At 44.4% G+C, this 24,392-nt stretch overlaps 1 protein-coding gene across 2 annotated transcripts in view; it reads left to right on the forward strand.

Moving 5' to 3' along the window:
* Window positions 1-11,006: 11,006 nt before the first annotated feature.
* Window positions 11,007-24,392, forward strand: part of JAM2 (junctional adhesion molecule 2) — a 39,835-nt gene continuing 26,449 nt past the window's right edge. The window contains exons 1-2 of one of the 2 annotated variants that reach the window (XM_068144464.1): window positions 11,010-11,412; window positions 11,821-11,938. Coding sequence is in view for 1 of the 2 variants with exons in the window: in XM_068144462.1 (XP_068000563.1) it covers window positions 11,358-11,412 (55 nt within the window). In the remaining variant the exon portion in view is untranslated. Of the gene's footprint in view, window positions 11,413-11,820; window positions 11,939-24,392 lie in introns of both variants that reach the window. The other variant, XM_068144462.1, reaches the window with a different exon arrangement.

The following is a 24,392-nucleotide window of genomic DNA, read 5'->3' on the forward strand; positions in this document are numbered from 1 at the left end:
TTGTGGCTTTCTACTAATGGGCTGAGTAGGTCAGTGGACAAGGGAAGAACAACGGACATCGTGTAGCTAGAATGCCATAAAACCTTTGACACAGGCCCCCACATCCTTCTCTCTGAATCGGAGAGGTGTGGCTTTGACGGGTGGCCTGTTTGGTGGCTGAGGAGCTGGCCGGGTGGTGACACCCAGCGGGCAGGGGCTGGCAGCTCAGTGTCCAGACGGAAGCAGGGGACAAGTGCTGTCCTCCAGGGGCCCGTGCTGAATAAACCTTTATTTTATTTATTTAGAATAAACCAAACCAGGTTGGAAGAGACCTTCAAGACCATCGTGTCCATCCAACCCATCAACCAATCCTAAACTACCTAAACAACTAACCCATGGCACCAAGCACCCCATCAAGTCTCCTCCTGTGCTGTTTAGTATCTTCATCAGCGATGGGGACAGTGGGATCAAGTGCACCCTTATCGAGTTTGCTGATGATACCAAGCTGAGTGGTGCTGTTGGTAAGTCTGAAGGCTGGGATGGCATCCAGAGGGACCTAGGCAGGGTAGAGAAGTGGGCTCAGGAGAACCTTATGAGGTTCAACAAGGCAAAGTGCAAGGTCCTGCACCTGGGTTGGGGCAATCCTTGTTATCAGTACAGGTTGGGGGATGAGAAGATTGAGAGCAGCAGGAAAAGACTTGAGGGTGCTGGTGGATGAGAAGCTGGACATGAGCCAGCAATGTGCCAGGAGGCAAACTATTCTGGGCTGCATCAGAAAAAGCCAGCAGACTGAGAGAGGTGATTCCACCACTCTACTCTGCTCTTGTGAGATCTCACCAGCACTGCTGTGTCCAGCTCTGGAGTCCTCAACACAGGAAGGACACGGACCTGCTGGAGTGGGTCCAGAGTAGGGCTACAAAGATGATCAGAGGTCTGGAGTACCTCTCCTGTGAAGACAGACTGGGAGAGTTGGAGTTATTTAGCCTGGAGAAGACAAGACTCTGTGGAGACCTTATGAGACCTTGTAGTGGCCTTCCAGTACCTGAAGGGGCCCTACAAGAAAGCTGGGGAGGGACTGTTTAGAAGGGCATGTAGCAATAGGATGAGGGCAAATGGTTTTAAACTAAAGCAGGACAGATGTAGATTGGACATAAGGAGGAAGTTCTTCACAATGAGGGCAATGAAATACTGAAACAGGCTGTCCAGAGAGGTGGTGGAGGCCCCATCCCTGCAGACATTCAATGTCAAGCTTGATGGGCCCTGAGCAACCTGGTCTAGTTAAAGATGTCTCTGCTCAGTGCAGGGGGCTTGGACAAGATGACCTTGGAGAGTTCTTTCCAACCTGATGCATTCTAGGATTCTGTAACACATGAATAAATTCCACTGCTCTGGGTGTAAAGCACTGCCCCCTGTCCTCCCTTTACTTCAGCAGGCCTCAGTACCCTGGGCCTTTGTGTCATCCCTGAAATGGGCATCTTTTGGGAATGCCATCTCATAGTGGAGATCACAGTTATGTATTAACAGTCTGGTAGCTGGAGGAAAGGATCTGTGGTGCCAGGTCACAACATGCACTAGCCTCCAAGTTTCCATGTAACTCCAGCTCCTCACCACCAGCTTCCCTTTGCAGTCACTGACTGATTTGTTTGGTGAGGTTTTGGTAGTGGTGGGGCTACAGGGGTGGCTTCTGTAAGAAGCTGCTGGAAGCTTCCTTCATGTCCAACAGAGTCCAAGACAGACCTGCTGCTGGCCAAGGCCAAGCCCATTAGCAACAGTTGTAGTGCCTCTTGATGAGATTAAAAGGAGGTAGTTAGTGCCTTTACAAAGGAAGAATTATCTAAGAGGGAGTTGGAATAGCAAAGGAAGAACCAGGCAGTTCACCTTATCTATGTGTATGTAAACCACAAAGGGCCTCTGCTAAGTGCTTTACCTTGGATCTTGCTGTAAATCAGCAGAGGGGTGTCTGAAAATAGCAGACACTGAACACAACCTGAACTTCTGAACTTTTAGGATGCCTGAAGGAGGCTGTGACCCCATGGGTCATGCTAGAACAGGTTCCTAGCAGGACCTGTGGACATGTGTGGGGAGGAACACACACTGGAACAGGATTGCTGGCAGGACTTTTGACCTTGTGGGGAACCCATGATGGAGCAGTATGTTCCTGAAGGACTTAACAGAAATGACCTGTGCTAGAGTGGTTCATGAAGAACTGTAACTCATGTGAAAGACCCATGTTAGAGAAGTTTGTAGAGGACTGTCTCCCATGAGAGAAATTCCATGCTGGAGCAGCAGAAGAGTGTGAGGAGGAAGGAGTGGCAGAGACAACGTGATGAACTGCCTGCAACCCCCATTCCTCATCCCCCATTCCTCATCCCCCATTCCTCATCCCCCATTCCTCATCCCCCTGCATCACTCAGTGGGAGGAGGTAGAGAAATTTAGAGTAAAGTTACACACAGGAAGAAGGGGCAAGAGGAGAGAAAATGTTTTAAGATTTGGGTTTATTTCTCATGTGATTGGTAACACATTAAACCAATTTCACCACGTCTGTTTTACCCAGGATGGTAACTGTGGGGTGATCTCCCTGACATTATCTTGACCCATGAACCTTTTGTTGTATTTTCTGTTTCCTGTCCTGCTGAGGAGGGGCATGATGGAGTGGCTTTGACCAGCACCTGGTATCCAGCCAGGGTCAACCCCCCACACCTGCCTACTGCCTTTCCTCCCCAAAAGACTGAAGCAAGCAGAAAGTAGATAATGCTCACTCAGGAAAACCACGGTTTGCAGTAAAATTCATTAACATTTGTGGAATAACTCAAAAGTTTGTTTCAATGCTTTACAATTTAAGTGATGGTGATGTTCATCCCAGTCCCCAGCTGGCAAAGATGCAACAACAGCCATCAAGGATGCCAATGTCAAACAGTTTTACTGAATTAGTGCCATCAAGAGCTAAAGGATGTAACTAAACTCTGCATCAAAAAAATAGATGTCTTGATGCTGGCAAGGGCTGGTAATAGACACAGAATTTTCCACTGTGGAAACACATCTGTGAAGCAGTGGGACAGCTGGTTCCTCTTGCTTCAGTACCTGGCACTGGCCTCCCTGCTCACCTGGGCTCTCATCCAGAGAACCAGGTGTGTTAGTACAGAAGCCATTTGTGCCCTTCATCATATTATTTGATAGATGAAGAATTTCTTCAAGTCAGTTACCCTGCTTCCTCATGCTTTAAAAGGAGTTAAATACAAGCTGGTTTTCAGTACACTGGGCCTACTGTAGGCTACATATTTGCATGTGTGAGCCTTGAGGTGAAAAGTTCTGAAATACACAAAGATGCTATTATTATTTATGTCATTATAGCTAAACTGCACCATTTATTCTATTAACTTTTTATGCTGTGACTTGAGGAATCATATGCAGCCAATGACCACATTACATAATCCTAGAATCATAGAATGGTTTGGCTTGAAAGAGATCATAGTATCATAGTATCATAGTACCAGTCAGGGTTGGAAGGGACCACAAGGATCATCTAGTTCCAACCCCCCTGCCATGGGCAGGGACACCCCACACTAGAGCAGGCTGGCCAGAGCCTCATCCAGCCTGGGCTTAAACACCTTCAGGGACAGGGCCTCAACCACCTCCCTGGACAACCCATTCCAGGGTCTCACCACTCTCATGGTGAAGAACCTCCTCCTCACATCCAGCCTGAATCTCCCCACCTCCAGCTTCATTCCATTCCCCCTAGTCCTATCACTACCTGTATCCTGAGAAGTCCCTCCCCAGCCTTCCTGTAGGCCCCCTTCAGATGCTGGAAGGCCACAATTAGGTCACCTCGGAGCCTTCTCTTCTGCAGACTGAACAGCCCCAACTCCTTCAGTCTGTCCTCATAGGAGAGGTGCTCCAGCCCCCTGATCATCCTTGTGGCCCTTCTCTGGACACGTTCCAGCACCTCCACATCCCTCTTGTAATAGGGGCTCCAGAACTGGAGGCAGTACTCCAGGTGGGGTCTCACCAGGGCTGAGTAGAGGGGGAGAATCACCTCCCTCGCCCTGCTGGCCACACTTCTCCTAACACTTCTCCTGTTGTTCCTAACATCCAATCTAAATCTATTCTTCTCTAATTTAGAACCATTGCCCTTCACCCTATCACTACAGTTGTATAGTTGCAATCACTTCCTCTCCATCCTTCTTGTAGGCCTCCTTCAGGTATTGGAAGGGGTCTCCCTGGATCCTTCTCTTTTAATCATTTTGGTTTAAATAGTAAAAAAAAAATAAATATAAAAATCCAACATTTCCAGTGTAGAGTTATAAAAAGAATACCTTTGTGAGGAGATAAATTCCAAATTAAATGACAGGAGTAACATCCTGTTTGATACTGTGCACTCCATTATATGTGTCTCTCTGTTTTAAAGTGCCACTTTCCAGTCAGTAAATCTTCTCTCACACAGGAATGTACAATGTTTTGTTTTGCTTCATCTTCAGAAAAATGGTGGCAGAATCTGCAGTCCCCCATTCCATCTGTTGGGTGCTGCTCTCAAAGCATAATGCAGACAAAAAGACTTGTAGCATGCTGAAGACTACAGGAGGAGCAGGCCATAGCCCTCTGCCTTTTCTTAATCCTCCACCAACAAGGTGACAGTGCAAAGCTTTGCCCTCCCAGCAGGAAGCAAAAGACATCCAAAGCTGCTGGAATTTTTCCCAGGGTTCAGCTGGCATCTCCACTGCCCTTGCATAAAACTAGAAAAGAGAAACATTAGTGTAGGTTTGGAGTCAATTTAAAAGGCTGGTCTTCAAGGTTGTTTTTTATTCATGCCAGTACAGCTGGCTTGCAACAGTAATATCCTTTCTCTGTTTACTACAGTGTATTTACTTAAGGCTTATGAGAGAAGGGAAAAAACCTTGGGTCCATTCAAACCCTATGGACTGAGCCAGGGGCCAGCTGGGGGTCACTCTCAGCCACCACACATGGTCCAATCAGCAGCTTTGGGAGGACATACAGGCCTGCTGTAATCCCCCAGCTATTGATCCCTCAATCCTAAAAGACAAAAGCATTCCAACCAAGAAGTACTCGGGGAAGGGTTTGGCTGCAGTCCAGTGGCTTTTAGCAGGTCACCACACTGAGCATGTTTGTGGTTCAGAGAAGAGATGGGTAACTAAACTGTTCAAAAATAATTACAAGGTGTCAGCCTTCATAAGGCCCTTGGGCTTCCCAGGAAACCATGGATGTTGTTTTATAATGGGCAGAAAATGAGAGTTTGCCCTGTGAGGCAATGGAAACCCCATAATTGCTCTATGCCATGTGACCCAACGTAATGCATAAGTGACAAACCATGACAGTTGATCACCCCCACTGTCCCAAAGCCAGCTTTGAGCTCACTTACAGATTGCTTCAAATGTAAAACAGGGTTAAAAATCCCTGTCCCTCCCTTTGCCATTCTCAGCAGTTTCTCACTGCTTAACCTCTAACTAGACAACTGTAGCAGCCCTGAGCACAAAATCACTGAAGTGATATAAACTGCAGGGTCAGTATTGCTGAAAGATTGTTTTCTTCACAGTATTTCAGTGACCTGACTTAAAAGTACTGCTTCATATACTTGTTCCTATGCACGAGTGAAGTGGTAGTAGTAATCCATGGCCAGAGAGAGCAATTGCCTTGGATGACAACATGATTTGTAACTACATTCTAAGAGCCATGTTCTTCATGCCACCGTGGAGTAGCAAAGCATTTTAAACACAGTGGCCTTTGAGGTCTTTTCCAACCTTATCACAGTATCACAGTATAACTAAGGTTGGAAGAGACCTCGAGGATCATCGAGTCCAACCTGTCACTGCAGACCCCATGACTAGACCATGGCACCAAGTGCCACGTCCAGTCCCCTCTTGAACACCTCCAGGGACGGTGACTCCACCACCTCCCTGGGCAGCCTGTTCCAATGATGGATGACTCGCTTGGTGAAGAACTTTCTCCTCACCTCAAGTCTAAACCTCCCCTGGCACAGCTTGAGACTGTGTCCCCTTGTTCTGGTGCTGGTTGCCTGAGAGGAGAGACCAACCCCTTCCTGGCTACAACCACCCTTCGGGTAGTTGTAGAGGGCAATGAGGTCACCCCGGAGCCTTCTCTTCTCCAGGCTAAACAATCCCAGCTCCCTCAGCCTCTCTTCACAGGGCTGTGCTCAAGGCCTCTCCCCAGCCTTGTTGCCCTTCTCTGGACATGTTCAAGTGTCTTGATGCCCTTCTTAAACTGAGGGGCCCAGAACTGGACACAGTACTCAAGACGCAGCCTAACCAATACAGAGTACAGGGGCACAATGACTTCCCTGCTCCTGCTGGCCACACTATTCCTAATGCAGGCCAGGATGCCATTGGTCTTCTTGGCCACCTGGGCACACTGCTGGCTCATGTTTAGGCGGCTGTCAATCAGTACCCCCAGGTCCCTCTCTGTTTGGGAGCTCTCCAGCCACTCTAACCCCACCCTGTAGCTCTGCATGGGATTGCCATGGCCAAAGTGCAGCACCCAGCACTTGGACTTGTTGAATGCCACTTGGACTTGTTATCAGCAGCCTTGCTGAGCTACCTGATCAGCTATGAGACATTAAAAAGTTTTAACAACAATGAAATTAGGAAACCACAGGATGAAAAGGTCAAGCTAGTGCAGAACTGTGATCTTCAATACCTTTATTGATGTTTCACTCTGCGAATGAGATAAGCTACTCGCAGATCAGGACACATCTGTACTAACTCTGATTGACAGAATGAAAGTGTACTTGCTTACATGAAATTTGGGTTAATGCTACTTGATCTACTTAAATCCAGTGAGTAAACTTGAGATGTTACATTTATGCCTGAATGGGATACACCAGGGAAGCATTGCCTTTCGTTCACCCCAGGGGGTTGGTTTTGTTTTGGTTTGGGTTTGTTTGTTTGGGGGGAGGGGGGGTTTGGGGTTTGGGTTTTTCTTATGGCAGTGTAAGGGTGAACATTCATTAGCTCTCCCATGACTGTCTTCAGGTTGGTATGTGTAAACCATGACAGGTCAGTGATTACACATATTACTCTTCTAAGTGTTAACAGTTCTCTTCTTGTAGCTCAGTGTTTTCCCCTCTGTCTTACACATGCTTTTGAGAAGAGGAACCATCATCATCTTCTTCCTCTCTTACCTGTCTGTAATGTGTTTATTTACATTTCAACACCTTTGTAACCAACTTTAGCAGTTCTAATTATTATTGTTGTTATATTTTTTTCCTCTAAGTTCTTCTATCAATCAGCATGAAAGGTACACACAAATAAATCCAGGGTGATACACACTAATATATCTATTCATTTTTAGAATGGAATGGAATGGAATGGAATGGAATGGAATGGAATGGAATGGAGTAGAGTAGAGTAGAGTAGAGTAGAGTAGAGTAGAGTAGAGTAGAGTAGAATAGAATAGAATAGAATAGAATAGAATAGAATAGAATAGAATAGAATAGAATAGAATAGAATAGATGGAGACTTGATGGGGTGCTTGGTGCCATGGGTTAGTTGTTTAGGTGGGTTGGATTGGTTGATGGGTTGGACGTGATGATCTTGAAGGTCTCTTCCAACCTGGTTTGGTTTATTCTAAATAAATGGTTTATTCTAGACCAGGTTGAAAGAGACCTTTGAGGTCATCAAGTCCAACCTATCATCCAACACTACCTAATCAACTAAACCATGGCACCAAGCACCCCATCAAGTCTCTCTTTAAACACCTCCAGTGATGGTGACTCCACCACCTCCCTGGGCAGCCCATTCCAATGGCCAATCACTCTCTCTATGAAGAATTTCTTCCTAACATCCAGCCTAAACCTCCCCTGGCACAACTTGAGACTGTGTCCTCTTGTTCCTGTACCTAAGAGAAATAAAACATTCCCAAAGTGAAGAGTCAGAGTTTTGGCTTATTGTGTTTCACAGGATTTTTTGTGCATTGTATTTCAAAAGTGTTTTGTCACAGAGTGATAGCACCATAGTAAAAAAAAATGAGCCTGTATTGTTAGAACAGCTCAGCAGCAGCACTCCACAGCTGCAAGATCTGCAGTGTTTCTTGTTTCATTAAAACAAAACCCAGAATTACATGGCAATGTAAAAAAGTAGATTTATCTAAAATATCTAAGGAAATGAGGGTAATATTTTGGTTTATGAATTACTGAGATCATTAAGAAGTATCCAAGTCTTGAAATTGTGTTGTGCTTCCACTTGACTGGGATAGTTATTGCAAAATAAGATGGCTATTCTTGACCAGCATTCCGTGTGCAGATGTCAGTTATAGGCTATTTGTGTTATTCTGAAAAGGAGTCTCTATGGAAAGCTCTCCAAGAATAACTGTTCAGCTGAGCATCTTGAACAATATTTTTTCCATGTTGAACTCTATGTGCTGTTTAATAAAAATATTTTTACTACATTTAATGTAAAAGCATCAAAAATGTGGCTAGCACTCCTGTGCTCTTCTAACAAAGCACTGAACAGTTACTTTCAAGAATACCATTGTTCAGCAAAGCATACACAGAAGTGTATATATCAAATGAAATGTATGTGTTGCATTAAACTTTTCCAGTCATTCTGTGAATACATTCAGAATGCTCACTTTTCATTGCTAGTATTTCCTGCAGTTGTGTAAAGCAAGCAGAGAAAACATGACTTAGTTATTGCTGACATAATGAGATAATGCAGAGAAACTGAAACCATGCTGGGAAAAGTCAAAGAAATGGGGGGAAGGCAGCCTTGCACAATGGGTATTTTCTTCACTTTGCTCTGACCTCAAGCTTGTATAAACTCTATGCATTAAGTGGATTTAATGTGCCCAGTTCTGCACATTGGCCACAACAACCCCATGCAGTGCTACAGGCTGGGGTCAGAGTGGCTGGAGAGCAGCCAGGCAGAGAGGGACCTGGGGGGTACTGGTCGATGGCAGGCTGAACATGAGCCTGCAGTGTGCCCAGGCAGCCAAGAGGGCCAATGGCATCCTGGCCTGCATCAGGAACAGTGTGGCCAGCAGGAGCAGGGAGGTCATTCTGCCCCTGTATACTGCACTGGTTAGGCCACACCTCGAGTACTGTGTCCAGTTCTGGGCCCCTCAGTTTAGGAAGGATGTTGACTTGCTGGAACGAGTCCAGAGAAGAGCAACAAAGTTGGTGAGGGGTTTGGAACACAAGCCCTATGAGGAAAGAGGGAGCTGGGGTTGCTCAGCCTGGAGGAGACTCAGGGGTGACCTTATCACTCTCTACAACTACCTGAAGGGAGGTTGTAGACAGGCGGATGATGGTTTCTTCTCCCAGGCACCCAGTACCAGAACAAGAGGACACAGTCTCAGGCTGCACCAGGGGAGGTTCAGGTTGGATATTAGGAAGAAGTTCTATACAGAAAGAGTGATTGCCCATTGGAATGGGCTGCCCAGGGAGGTGGTGGAGTCGCCGTCATTGGAGGTGTTCAGGAGGAGACTGGATAGGGTGCTTGGTGCCATGGGTTAGCTGTTTGGGTGGGTTGGATTGGTTGATGGGTCGGACGCAATGATCTTGAAGGTCTCTTCCAACCTGGTTTGGTTTATTCTAAATAAGAATCATGCTGTTTAAATCCAAATGAAACCCTGTATGTGAGTCTATGTATTTAGATAATTAGATCTGTGGTAGAAAGGCTACTGTACTAGGCTACTTCATCTTATCATCTAATGGGATACCTTCTGCTCATGATTAATCTCCTCATTCTCCCCTAGATTCATTTTCATTACATTACTTCAGTAGCCTAGTTCAAGTCCATACTGCTATTTCTTAACATTCCTCATCCCTATGCCTTTTCCACCAGGCTCCTCACATATATTTAAATGCTGTGTCAACACCATCCCCGTGGCTCTAAACAGTAAAGCAGTCCTGCTGAAATCAGTGGGAGTTTGTGTATGCTTAAAGTGACAATGTGCTGGGCCACACAAAGAACTTTTCTGTTGCCTATGGAATAGCTTTGAATTCATACAATGTGTGTCACCATTATACAGGTAATATATTCTGGAGATATATATATATAGATAGATAGATAGATAGATAGATAGATACACTCTTTTTTTCCACAGAACTATTATTTGTATTCTACACAAGTCTTTGCATGTGAAAAACAAGCTATGAAGATTTTGATATGACAAGCATCATGGCATCCTCCTTTTTTGGTCCCCATTGAAATAGCTGCTAGAAGTTTTATTTATAAGTACTCTCTCTCCCCCTTTTCCTACAGTTTAACAAAAAATAGCCAGCATTGCTTCTCCAATTACAACATAAATGCCAATGACACTTTTCTTGTCCCAGATGATGCTTTTAGAAACCACTCAGATACACTATTAACTGTCACAATGAGTAATTTTCCTTCATTAATAAATGTAGAAGGCCACTGTATATTTAATAGCGAATCTCCTAGACTGGTATAAACTATTAATTAAAAATCACTTGAAGGTCACCGTGCAGTCCATCTGCTGGTTAACGGATGCTGCCTAGGGCGGGTGGGATTTTGCCCAGTCCAGATGCACGGGCACAAGGAGTCACTGTGACTTTGTTTCAAGCCTGAGGCTTTAACGAGCGCCTTTACCGTCACATCGCGCTCTCCGCAACCGCAGTCCCCGCGTTTATGTTTCATGATCTCACCCAGTTAAACAGTCCTACTTACACCCCATGTGGGTTTGACTTCGGGTCGTGTACTAACTTCTATGAGAAGTTTAAGCTTTACGCAATAAAAAGTTTGTGTTTGCGATTTTATTTTTTTTTTTTTTTCTGTTGCAACAAGAGTTTATGAAGATTTCAGAGTTTAAAAATTAGTAACTAAACGGGAGGGAAGCGCTGCTGAACGCGATACGATACAGCCCCGGGATGCGCGGGGGCCCTGCGACGGCTGGGCAATAGGGGCAGGAGGAGAAGGAGGAGGATGAGGCGTCGGGGAGGAGATCGGTGCGCCCGGAGGTGCAGCGGAGCTGCTGGCGGTCACGGCTCCCCGCCCTGAGCCGGGCCGCCCCAGGGAAGGGCGGGCGGTGGCCGGGGCACAGCCCCGCTGCCGGCCGCGGATCTCGGCGCTCGGAGCCGGCGCGGGGCGGTTCCGCACGCGTTGAAAGTTTTGGGGCGGCGGCAGCGGGCTGACAGCAGCGGCTCGGGGAGGCTCTGCCGGCGTGGAGAAGGAGTCCAGCAGTCTCGGGCATTGTGCCCCGGCTGTCGCACCTGCTTCACGGCTGCCTCCTCGGCGCGGCGCCCCCGGCCCGCAGGCACCGCCCTGCTCCTCCGGGCCGAGGCGAAGCCGGGCCGCCCCCACAGCCCAAACCGCGCCTCACGCCTCGCCGTTGCCGCCCGGCGATTATTAGCCGCTGGCGCCGGCGAGGAGCCGCTGTTCCCGGGAAGATGGCGAGTCGCAGCCTCCGCCTGCTGCTCCTTGGTTACTTGGGCGTCCTGAGCTGTAAGTGGCCGCGTCCCTTCTCCGCGGGGCAGGAGTGAGGGGCACCGCGTACCGCTACCGTCGGGAGCGCTCCGGCCACCGCGTTCCCGGCCGCGGGACGAACGGTCCCCCCAAAATGCATATCGAGGGGGGAAGGCTGGGACCGGGACGCTCGGCCGGCCCGACCCCTTCCCAGCCACCGCCCGGGCCCTGCCCTGCCGCGCCCGCCTCGGGCGCTGCGCCTGCCGGGGAGCCTCCGGGTGATGCGAGGCGAGGGGACGGCAGCGTCGGTCGGGATGTCGATTCTCCTCCCCCCCCCCCAACCCAACCCTGAGACAGAGAAGCCAAGTCACGTCTACAACAGCGAAATGAAAGTGAAGACGGGGAACGCGGGCTGATTATTTCCATGTGTCTCTCGTCTCCACACAGATGTAACCTGTTTCAGCCGGGCCTGTTTCGGCGCAAGGCAGCAGCTTCCTGCCGTGGTGCCAAGTTTAGGATGCGGGCTGCGAAGTTGCCTTTCTGATGGCCTGTACAAGCTGAACGAGCAAGTGATGGGCATATGTTTTCTGCTGCAGCTCCAGAACAGGCTTATGTTTCCAGTGTTCTTATGATCTTACTGTCTAATGTTAAAAACGAAATAGAGGGGATGTTAAAATAAGTTGGCAAAAGCTACCCCAGCCAGGCGGCCCGTGGAAATAAGGGAAAAAAAAAAATAACACCACAAAACCCCCAAACAAAGAAACGTTCAGTGGGGCCACATACCTGTACAGCAACAGTGGATTAAGATACAGGCCTGACAGTATGGGCTGTGCTCCCGTTGTGTGCTTCTGGTGTCTTGTTGCCAATTTAGGGAAAGAAGCTGTACGCAGAAATAATGATTTGAAAAGAGTTACGTGTCTTGCAATGGAGTGACAACCTGGCACCAGCCTGGGACAGGTTCTCAGTCTCTTGTGGATTTGAAACATCCACGATGCTGATGCTGGGTGTGATTTATAGTATCCTTTTTATTCTTCCTCACCAAACAGAAACTTTTCTGAGTGGAAACTCCTTTTTATTAGAGAGTAGTAAGTCCTGTCAAGAAGAAACTTGAAGTGATGCATGTCTGTTAGGCTTTTGGTGGTAGTTGTTCTTTTCCTCTCTCTGTGCATCTATATGAGACTTTACAGAAATTTTGGTCTGTTAGATGAGCAGCTAACACAGACTTTCATATAGTAAATAATTATTATCTTTTTTCTTCATTTGTTGTTAATTACATCTGTATAGCCAAGCAAAATGAGGGTTTTTTGTGGTGAGTTTTCATGTGTTCAAGCTTCTCAGCTTTCTGGTTAGTTGTGTCTGTTGGCAGTGCTGGCTTTTACCAGTGAGGAAATAGTAGAGGGTAGCTTGGAAGCAGTACAGTGGATCAAAGTCTAGTGCCTACATTGTTGTCAAACTTGCCCCCTTTTGGTTTTTTTTTCCTTCCTTCTTCTCTTCTTGTCCCAATTCCCAAGAAACTCCAGGTGGGGAGAAAGTTTACCAGCAAGGTGCTGAAAAGAAGTTGTCACATGAAGAGGGTGACTGTAGATGGGTGTGCAAATGCTGATTGTTTGTGTGAGCCAGAGGAAATCCAGGCAGAAATCCAGGCAATCCGGAGCCTCCTGCAGCTCCTGTGGCTGGTGTATGTTCACATGAACAATAAGACTAAGTAACGCTGGCGTCTGAGTCAGACATACGACTTGAGCGTTCTCTTATATGGGACAGAGGCCCAGCATGCCATGGAGATAGTGTGGAATGGGCATAAGGGTTGATATCTGGAGCATGTGACCATTTATATTGTGGAGTAGATCTAGAGAACTTGCTTCACAGTTGAGCTGCAGAGATTAGGAGTTGTACAAGTTGGTCGCAGGACATCAGCGTGCTCAAGAACAGTGCTGAAGCTGATGAGGTTTGGGTTGTTTTTCAGTGAGAACTTAGTAAGAAATAATAACAATCTGCAGAAACAGTGGTTTCTCAGAGTTAAAGCTTCTCTTTCACCTTTAATTTAGGGGAAAGAGAAGGAATTTGAGGTCTTAAATCATTCTCTGTTAGCGTGAGCTTCTGAAAGTGATGTTTTCTGGAAAGTTTTAGAAGGTGCCACAGAGCAAGGCTTGTGAGCTCTGACAAAACAGAATGTTCAAAAACTATTGTCATTATTCATCGTGGCTATTCTGGAGGAGGCAGCACATACTGAAAAACTGGCCTTTTGCAAAGCTGCTAGGTGTGGTTTCTCCTGCTTTAGTATGCGTTAGAAGTTAAGCTGGTGCTGCTGGACATGAATCCAGTACAGTGTGTCTGTGAGGACAATGTCGTGTCAATAAACAGCAGTCTGAGATAAACATTTGATGGAACTCACTGGGTAGTTTGAGCAGTAAATAAGGTGAAGGCTTGCTTATTTGTTTAATTTTGGCTTTAAAGCAAACCCTCAGGAGTCTTTCAGCCAGATACAGGTTCTAGACAAAAAAAGCCTTGTGTCTTCTGTGTGCCCAACAAGTGATCACAATGAGTGGCTACATTTGCTGTAGGAAGTGACAGTGAAGGCTTTTAAACTGTGCTTTCTTAGTTATATGTGATGTGCAACTGATGTACTCAAAACTGAGAATATTGTCAACCCCCAGTCTTCTGTTGAACCCTCTTTGTTTGCTGGATCAACTTGGTAGGGACTTAACTCTGATTTCTAGATTAGAGTCTGTGTTCAGGTGAGATGGGATTTCTCAAATCTGCAAGACTGCTTATTTCTCTAGAAACAGCTGTACAACATGGTACTATAAATCAGACTACCCATTTTTTGGAGTGGAAGTGTGGTGGGGAAGACATCAAAGGAAGGTTCCTTCTCTTACTGTTTTAGTTGAGAAGCAGTATTTCTTTGCTACAAACTGTTAGTGGTCTACAGACCTGCGCAGACTCTTAGATACCATAACACTGGCTGTAAGTTCAGAGTGAACTTCTCAAATAAACAATTGAAAATTAGCTACAGAAAAGCAGTGGTTATTTGTAATGTTCAGTTGAACTTTTTATGACTGCAACATTGCACAAGATACCCAAATGCTTCTTAAGTGTCTTCAAATTGAGGACTTAGTTGGAAGACCTTCCTGTCTTTAGAAGGGGGATATGATTCTCTCTCTAGCTTATGTTATAACCTTCACAGTTTCACCCTCTTGGTTAGATCCTCAGGGCTCAGAAGAAACTTTGTGAGTTATTGGCATGTCTCTCAGGAATTATGGCCTTTGCTGCATTTGAGCAAGTCACCTTAAACCTAAGCACACTACTTGGAAGGGGCTATTTCTGAAAGGCCTCAGCCAGAAGCAGAACTGTTCTGCAGTAAGGGCTTTGTCTATCTTCTCTCTCCAGCAGCCCTGCAGTATCCTTAGTTTAGGTTATGGGCCTCACAGCCTGCCATTGGATGAACAAAAGAAACAAAAATGAAGGTGCTTCTCTTTCCTCACTGCATAAAGGAGACAGGAGGTGTACCTGGAAATGTCACACACAAAGAAAATCACAATTCCTCTTGTCATCTTTTGTTTAAAGTGGAGGTATGCAAATAGAAGACTTGGTTTTGTTGTTGTACAGCTTCTGAAGTTCTGTTTTCTGAGCTTTAATGATGCAACCACTCTTTGTTCATGTCATAGAACATGCATTTCTGGTAATTGTGAATACAAAACGGCATCTGGCATTAATAATGAGGGTTGAAACTAGCACTGTGATTAGCAGATCCAATTGAGCCTGGATGAGGTCTTCTCATTGGTTATTTAACTGAATTACCCTCAAGATATTTTTGCAATTGTTTCCTGTATTATATCTATATTTCCTACTGCTGCTTTGGCAGCAGCATAGTAGCTGCCAGGTTCTGCTGCAGAAGCTGGCCGAAGATGACATAAATTATTAGATAAAAACTTGGCAGGTGGTTGAACTTTGACTTCACCTTTTCTCTTCAGTTGACTGATTTAACAGTCCATGGGGTCTTCTTTCACAACCTAGAGCTGCCAAACTTGTCTGCATCCACTGACTAACCCCAAATGTTATTGGGGGTGTGCGCAGACCTGTTTTTAAAGAAGGGAGCTAACAATGTTAGAGAAGACTTTTACCCTTCCTCAAGGTGTGCTCCAAGTGTTTAAGCTTCTTCCCAAATGCTGGTGGTCACAAGAGAGAATTCCTCTGAAGTATGGGAGAATCTTGTGCAATTTAGATTTTAAAACATCCTATTTTCTCATAATTTCATGAGGAAATAGTAGTGATATTTCTTCACTGAAGACAGGCAGGCACATGCATGTGAATCTTCTGCCGCAGCAGTAAGCAAGCTTCCCTTTTTGAGGTGTGGGGGGTGTAGGTTTAGGTTGTCAATGCTTTTGGAGGGCAGGAGCAACTAGCAATTGAGTTCTGAAACTGAGATTTTAAAGTTTATATCTGATATGGTCTACTTAGAGTTCATCAACACTGTAAATGTCATCTTTTCTTTGGAGCACTTCTGAAGCAGCCTGTTTATCATCGGTTCCCTGCAGATGGCAATTCCTTTTGGGAATACGTTTCTCAAAGCAAGACTTAGTGTCAAACTTTCTCTTAGCAGTGCTAGAGGTGACTCCAGTGTAAATGCTTACATAAAGGAAGATTATTAATGTTCACACAGCCAGAAATATCCAGATCACGAAATAAATATCCTGGGTATCAAATACAATTGAAGCACAAGGTAGATACTTGTATTTGCCATTGCAGACTATTTGCCAGGGCCAGATAGAATGGCTAAATTAAGGTTCCCTTAAAGCTATATAAAAATATCAAAGAAAAAATTGCTTTAAATAGTGTTCCTGTGGATGTATACAACCAAATAATATCATTGCTATTTTGCCTTGTTTGCCTGGTTGGCTTTTTCCCTCCATGGCAAACACTTTTGTAGCAGTATTGCATGTAAGTTGGAAAATAGATGGCTGCAAGTTCTTACTTCTAGTTTAGTGCCTAATTTACAGGGAGGTGAGCACATTAACAGAAAGTGAGGAAAATGTTATGTAGAAGCTGAAAGGCAATTCATTTGCCAGTAATTAATATCGTTATAGCTAGCTGACCTTCCCACCCCCTAGAATTTGTGTCACTAGCTTTGTTACAGCTCTACTTTCTGACATATCCTCTCCCATCCCAAGCACTTTTTCGAAGCACTATTAGTTTTAATAAAATGTTTCTGCAGAAAAGCCTGTGGTGTCTGCCTTGAAGCCTTGTGCATGATTGCACTGTAAATCTGCCACAGGAAGCTTAAAGCAAATATTATGGTGTTTTGTAATCAAGACAAATGGTTTGTTTCCTTCATCTAAATGCTGGAGTTTGGGGGGAAATGAATATGTATTTCAAAGAATGAGACAGCAGATGAGGCTAGAAGAGCGTTTGGATCATTGCCAGCGCTTGTGCTCACCTGTAGTATTTCCAAAGTCACTTTTCTTCTGCAGGGCTCCAATGAATTTTGTAACCTCTATGCACACAGTGTATCATTGAGCACTCAAGTGCTTATATAAAATTTCTTAAACCAGGCAGAAGGTGAACTTGACAGCTGAACATCTGGTCCTGTTTGCTTGTCAGTTTCTAATGCATATGGGGAAATGAAGGAGCTTTTGGAGAAGGAAGAAGGGGAAAATAACCATTTCAGATCAACAGAAAGTATTACAGCAGTGGTAGTTGTTGAACCACTAGTAAGTCTGTGACCCTTCCTGGTTAACAAGAACTGAAGCAGGCATCCAGTTTCTCTCAAAGAAAGATCTGATAATGAGGCTTTTTGAATGCTTGCTTTTTACAAGTTCAATTCATAGCAGTTTTCAGTAAGAGATAAAAATATCAAACTTGCATTGAAATAGCTACAACAGGATCCTGGCAGGTTAAAGAAGTAAGAAATGGTCAGACTTGAGCTGGAAGGAACAGACCCTACAGTCTGAACAGATTTGAGGTCTGAAGTTTGAACAGATATATTTACATAGCTTTTGTTTGGATTACCTTCTTAAAGGTTGAGCATGCTCTCAAGCCTCACAGGGTTCTACTTCAAAGGTGGGGAATGGGTGTGTTAGGGATATTTTGGTTATTGGGCAGTGTTGGGTGGGTTGGGTTTTTTGTGGGGTTTTGTGTTGTGCTTTTATCTGTTTGGCTGGTTGTTGATGTTGGTTGGTTGGTGGTGTGGTTTTTTTCTTCCTTTTTCCTCTAATGTCCAAAAAATCCAATTAAAAGATCATAAACAGCAATACTTAGATATTGGAAGAGTGTTCAGAAAAGGTTTTGATCTTCTGAGAAGGCAGAGAAACTTTCTGTTTAAATGTCAGTGAATACTGTTATGTGAAAGATGAGTGTAGTGGCGTTTTGGTTTTGGGGTTTTGTGGTTTTGGGTTGGTGGTTTTTTTTTGGTCAGCATTTGAGTATTGTTTCTAACTTGAAATGAATGCCCCTGTTGCCTTCTCTTCACCACCACAATGAGCCTTCCTGGTGTAATGCGATTCACTGACTGTCACACATAATGTGATACACAAGAATGTCAGAATCATTTGAGAGGCTCCTGAAAGGAAAACAAATATTTCAGTAGTGGAATAGAGCAATACAACAGCTGAAAATGTAAAAGAGAGGGAGGGTTGGAACACTCAGATGCTAGTAAGGGCTCATAAAATTTCTAGGATTGATGCTGTTGTGGTATTGGAGTGACTAGTAAAGCAAACATTGACACTCCAAATTTACTGGTAGCATCACAGTTGGGTGTCTGGGAGAGAAGATAGAACTGAGAGCAACATCCCCAGCGGAAGTAGGCTTAGACATCAAGAAGCAGCCCTTTGGGCTGCATTACTCTTACAGTTTTCATACTTGCCATACATTCTAAGAAATGCTCACAAAATTCCATTTTCCCCCTTTTCTAAATAAGACCTACATCCTGGGCACCAGCTAGTGCTATTTGAATCAAATTATACAGAACTCTTCTGAAATATATTAGACATTAAAAGTAAATGTAATTCTTCTCCTGTGTTCAGTTTAAGTCTTGCTGAAGTGATGACTTGGGGATTTTTCCAGAACTTGCAGCACTTATCTTCAGAGCTTTTCAATAAATAATGTGCTAGGGGATAAAAGTCACCTGGGGAAGCTGTTTATCAACAGGGAATCAGCACCATATGTAGAGGCACTAAAAAATTTTCAGCTCTATTTTTCCCCTGTTACTGCAAACTCTTAATTCATTCATGTTCCAGTTGTATCTTTAGCTGAGCCTCCAGGACTGTAACAATCTACACACAGCTGCTGTTCATTTTCCAGCATTGTTCATACTGTTGTTCCCCTTTCTTATGGGGGCAAAAAGAGGGGGGGAAAGTGCTACAAAGGTTTGGCCCAGTTGCCAAAGTGTAATGGCTTTTTAACATAGTTATTGGGAGAATGCACTGAGTTTTTGTGAGAGAAGTATGATGTCTCTTTATAAGTATTTAAACTTATTTAGAGTTTATTCAAAGCCTTTGAAAATCATGTAAACAGAGAAAGAAGAGGAGCATGGGCAGACTTTCAGGTAAAGACTATTTTTCTTGAGTTAAAGAAAACTTAATGTCTTCTGCAGAACATCAGAGCTGTGCAGTGGTGGGGTTTTTTTTCCTTACCTTTTTACCTTCAGTTTTGGGGGATGATACTAATCACCTAAAAACTTGAAAAATTGCCTACTGCACCATTGTGCTGTTAAGACTACAATCCTGCATCAATATGCTTCATTTGAATCACCTATAACTCCATGGAGCTGAAAGCTTGCACATAAAAATGTGGTATGAAATCTGATTATTTTAGACTGTCGGTTGTGGTGACTTGAGGGTAAACAGTCTGTATTCTTCAGCTGCCTCTGCCTTGGGATGAAAAATGTGTATTTGGTGGACAGGTAGTACCCAAGGAAGCTCCTGTGGCTAAATGTGGCAAGAGCCTTAGCTAAGAACTCTGACTGTTTAACTAGAAGTTATGTGAAGACTTGCCTGTGAAGAGTTATGTGAAGTTACAAGCGGAGTCCCTCAGGGATCAGTCCTGGGACCTTTCTTATTCAACATCTTCGTGGGTGCCATGGACAGTGGCATTGAGTGCACCCTCAGCAAGTTTGCTGATGACACCAAGCTGTGTGGTGCAGCAGACACGCTGGAGGGAAGGGAGGCCATCCAGAGGGACCTTGACAGGCTGGAGAGGTGGGCACAAGCCAACCTCATGAAGTTCAATAAGAGCAAGTGCAGGGTCCTGCATCTGGGTCGAGGCAATCCCAGGCACAAATACAGGCTGGGCATTGACTGGCTGGAAAGTAGCCCTGAGGGGAGAGACTTGGGGGTGCTGGTGGACAAAAAGCTCAACATGAGCTCTCAATGTGCACTTGCAGCCCGCAAAGCCAATCAGATCCTGGGCTGCATCAGGAGAAGTGTGGCTAGCAGGTCGAGGGAGGTGATCCTCCCCCTCTACTCAGCCCTGGTGAGACCCCACCTGGAGTACTGCCTCCAGTTCTGGAGCCCCTATTACAAGAGGGATGTGGAGGTGCCGGAACGTGTCCAGAGAAGGGCCACAGGGATGATCAGAGGGCTGGAGCACCTCTCCTGTGAGGACAGACTGAAGGAGTTGGGGCTGTTCAGTCTGGAGAAGAGAAGGCTCCGAGGTGACCTAATTGTGGCCTTCCAGTATCTGAAGGGGGCCTACAGGAAGGCTGGGGAAGGACTTCTCAGGATCTCAGGTAGTGATAGGACTAGGGGGAATGGAATGAAGCTGGAGGTGGGGAGATTCAGGCTAGATGTGAGGAGGAGGTTCTTCACCATGAGAGTGGTGAGACCCTGGAATGGGTTGTCCAGGGAGGTGGTCGAGGCCCCGTCCCTGGGGGTGTTTAAGAGCAGGCTGGATGAGGCTCTGTCCAGCCTGATCTAGTGTGGGGTGTCCCTGCCCATGGCAGGGGGGTTGGAACTAGATGATCCTTGTGGTCCCTTCCAACCCTGAATGAAACTATGAAACTATGAAACTATAAGGTCTGAAGTGCAGACTTTAATATTTTCTCATGAGGAACCTGTTCCTTCTCTATCCTGAAACAATACCTGATACTTGTAGATACAAACTGTAAAAGATTATGGGCTTATTTTACACAGGCATTTTCAGCAGAACTTTTACTTAGTTGGTGATAAGCTCTTCTTCTAGAAGAGAAATGCTGGTAGCAATCTATTATTCAACAAGCCATCTTGTTCCCTTTCTTGATTTGTTGACCACTCATAGCTCTGCTGATGTAAGCTTTGTACCTTTCAGGCTCATTGCAAGAAGCTCAGCCCTGCACCAACAGTGGCAATAAATATGTAAATGTGCCCAGAGTCTCATCTTAATATGGTCTGTGAATTTAGAGCTGAACATTTATTTTGTGTAAGGCTTCTATGTGATCACAGTGCTTATGCTGATGTGCATCTGCCTGTATAGTCAGTTTTCCAGCATAGTCCTTGGCCTGTTCTTCACTTATCTTTCTCAGAAAAAGATCCTTAAACCAAAATTAATTGACCTGAGTTGAAGGAGAACAACCACTTTTAAAGTGGTATTATTTAGTCTTACTTCTAAAAGAAATTTCAGCAGCAATAGTGACACGAAGGTTTCTAGAGCATCAGTGTCTCATGAACAGTTGGTTATACAAGGAATACTGGCATAAATAGGGAAAGCAGATGGCAGAGCAGTAGTTTAGCATTTATGCCTGTCTGGGAGATGTGGTTTCATGAAATGTGTTGCTCTATTGACTCTTAACAAGTATTCTAGAAAGGTAATATGTTTCTTTATGATATTCTGCCTCATTGTGTCCAGTTCTGGGCCCCTCAGTTTAGGAAGGATGTTGACTTGCTGGAATGAGTCCAGAGAAGAGCAACAAAGTTGGTGAGGGGTTTGGAACACAAGCCCTATGAGGAAAGACTGAGGGAGCTGGGGTTGCTTAGACTGGAGGAGACTCAGGGGTGACCTTATTACTCTCTACAACTACCTGAAGAGAGGTTGTAGACAGGCAGAGGTTGGTCTCTTCTGCCAGGCAGCCAGCTCCAGAACAAGAGGACACAGTCTCAGGCTGCACCAGGGGAGGTTTAGGTTGGATGTTAAGAAGAAGTTCTATACAGAGAGAGTGATTGCCCATTGGAATGGGCTGCCTGGGGAGGTGGTGGAGTCACCATCATTGGAGGTGTTCAGGAGGAGACTTAATGGGGTGCTTGGTGCCATGGTTTAGTTGTTTAGGTGGGTTGGATTGGTTGATGGATTGGACACGATGATCTTGAAGGTCTCTTCCAACCTGGTTTGTTCTATGTATTCTATGTATTTGTGCTGTAGATTATTCAGGATACAGCCATCTTCATTATCAGTGCTAAGCTGTGCTTGGCGAGGTAGTGACCCAGGAGGTTGAATCCTTGATCTGATAGTCTAGTATTTGTTTACTCTAAAAAGTGATGTTAAAGAAACAAAATCTATTTGCTTTAATTAAAAAAAGAAATAAAAATCCCAGCTGTACATGTTGCATGTGCTGTTTCTGTCTCTCAGCTGTGACTGGATTAATTATGTAATTCTGACAAAATTGTCTACAAATTAGTCTGTCTTCAGGAATTTTTATTCTCCTCTGGTAGTTTTGCAGCATCACATTTTTTTGTCATCCTTTTTTGGTTGGTTGGTTGTTTTTGTTTCATTTGGGGTTTTGTTTGTTTGTTTGTTTCATTTTTGTGAGAGTGAAACAGCTGGTACCTCCTCAGTTTAAGTACCTGCAGACAAGATCATCAAATCCTATTACATGAAGCAGCAAACCAGTGAGTTGTGAACGTTAGCTCACGTACTGAGCTCTCCCTTCTTCTGACACAAAGCAGCAGAGTGTTTCACTGGCAAACCTTACCCAAATATCCTTGAGGATGTGACTCCTCACACATCTCTCCTGTTGAAAAGCTGTGATGATAACCAAGTTAATATTTATACTTGATTTAAAAATAAATAAAGCACAGTTGCTCTATTATTTCTACTCCTATTTCCTGTGTAACTTTCCAGTGTTGTTCTTACAGGGTTTTCTCATATGAATGCCCATATGTTGTTTTGCTGTTGTAGCTTTTAATGCAGTGAAGTCTATAGTGGGGTTTAATTTTTGTTTGTTTGGGGGTTTTGTACTTTTTCTGTTTTGTTTTCTGCTTTTTATCCTCTTCATCCCCTTTAAGGAAAACTTGGCACCTATTATACTGTGACCTATTGTTCCTAGCTCTACCTTCCGGAGGATTTCTTCTAATCACCCTCCTCCTGGAAGAAAATATCTGCTCTTTACTCTTGCTTCTCTTGATATGCATTAACCTTAATTGAATTGAAGGAGCAGCTTCAGTCCTGTTCAAATGTGCTTAAAAGGGCTTCTATAAAAACTGATATTAAAGAACTAAATTATCTATTAAAAGCCTATAAAATTAAGGCTAAAGATATGCATTTGGATGGTAAACTATGATGCTGATTTGAAGTAATAGTCATCAAAGGTGACTGTTAGATTCTTCTGGCAGGAAGAGGCTATTGAGTAAACTTGGCAGCGTAAGAGATCATGTGTGAACAAAAATGGGATGAGCTAATTTGGCAATTGCATTTGGATTATTAGGAAGAGTTCACCAAATTCTCTTGGCCAGGAGAGAAGTGGTCATCATGTTCCCAGCTTGTATTAGCAAAGAATCTGGTCTGTAGAAAGGAGGAAACAACTTTTTAAAAGCTGTGTTCAGTTCTGTTTATCACTAACAGGATGCAGTCCTAAAATTCATGGTTCAAGTGATACTTGCCCAAGTGAAGAAACTGCCACCACCCCTGGGTACTGGAAACATCTCAAATATCCCAAACTCACAAAGCTTTGCACAAGGCTCTTGCTGAGTATTACATTTAAAGAGCATCCCACTGTTTCTGGACAGACTCTGACTTTGGGGGGGTTTAAAGAACACACTAGCTGGAATGAAGTCATGATATGAGTATGTCCTAAAGCCCGTAAAAATTGAGAGGGGGAAAAAAAACAACTATGTAAAGCCTTTAAAAACTCACCACACGGAGTTATTCTAACATCCATTACACATTAGTATGGAAGTATAATCTAGATCAGTATTTGCTTCAAAGTGAACATTTATTTTAAAGAGAATGAGTGTATTTCAGATTAATTTCCTCTGAATGGAGGACATAAACTTGGCTTTGCTGGCTTGGCATTGATGGCTACACTTTGCTGAAAATGAGATATTTGAATGTGGTTATTCACATTACCTGTCATATCTGCTACTTAGGATCTGTTTGCAATGCACAGTTCTGGTTAGTTAGCTCCTCCTATACATTTAGGAGTCAAAACTGAGTGCACAGTTGTACATACTCATCCTGTACAGTGAAAGGGCTTTGTAGAGATGTTCAGATTAATCAAAAAGTGGTTTAAGAAGACCTACTGGGGGAAAACTGCTATAAATTTGAGAAGAGACTTGGGAATGCCCAGGAAATTTGGCTCCAGCTTAAATGAATAAAACTAGGGGAAGACACATTCCTACCCTGTAACAGTGTGTTTACCTATAAAGATGTAAAATTGTAACATCTTAATGTTCCTCCTGGCATCTGGAAACATGATTCTGTAGTGAGGAAGTTTCAATGGTTTCCCTGGTTCTGAATGAGCAGGGACTCCAGTTTTGTGTGATGTTTACTGGAATTGTAACTAATGTTGCTTGGCACAGCTGGAAGATAAATTGTTTTTTTGCAGGCAAGTAATGTGTGTATGGGTAGGCATGACTTGATGAAAATGTTTATCCTCTTCCAATTGCTCAGCAATTCCAGCAAAAGTCAACTAAATGTTGTAGAACATTTCAGAGCTCATGGCAATTGTGGGCCAGAATGGTTGTGTGGGTTTTGGAGAGGGGTGTTTTTGTTGGTTTGTTTGGGCATGGGTTTGAGTGTGTGCATGGGTCTTTTCCCCCCAGTTTCCTAACTGGTGTGTTTCAGAGCTGATTTTACAGTTGTTGTAAATCAGTCTAGTCCTACTGACTTCAGAGGAA

The sequence above is a fragment of the Melanerpes formicivorus genome, unplaced genomic scaffold, assembly GCF_026170545.1.
Source record: "Melanerpes formicivorus ecotype bairdi unplaced genomic scaffold, bMelFor1.0.p_v2 SCAF_11, whole genome shotgun sequence".
Taxonomy (NCBI): domain Eukaryota; kingdom Metazoa; phylum Chordata; class Aves; order Piciformes; family Picidae; genus Melanerpes; species Melanerpes formicivorus.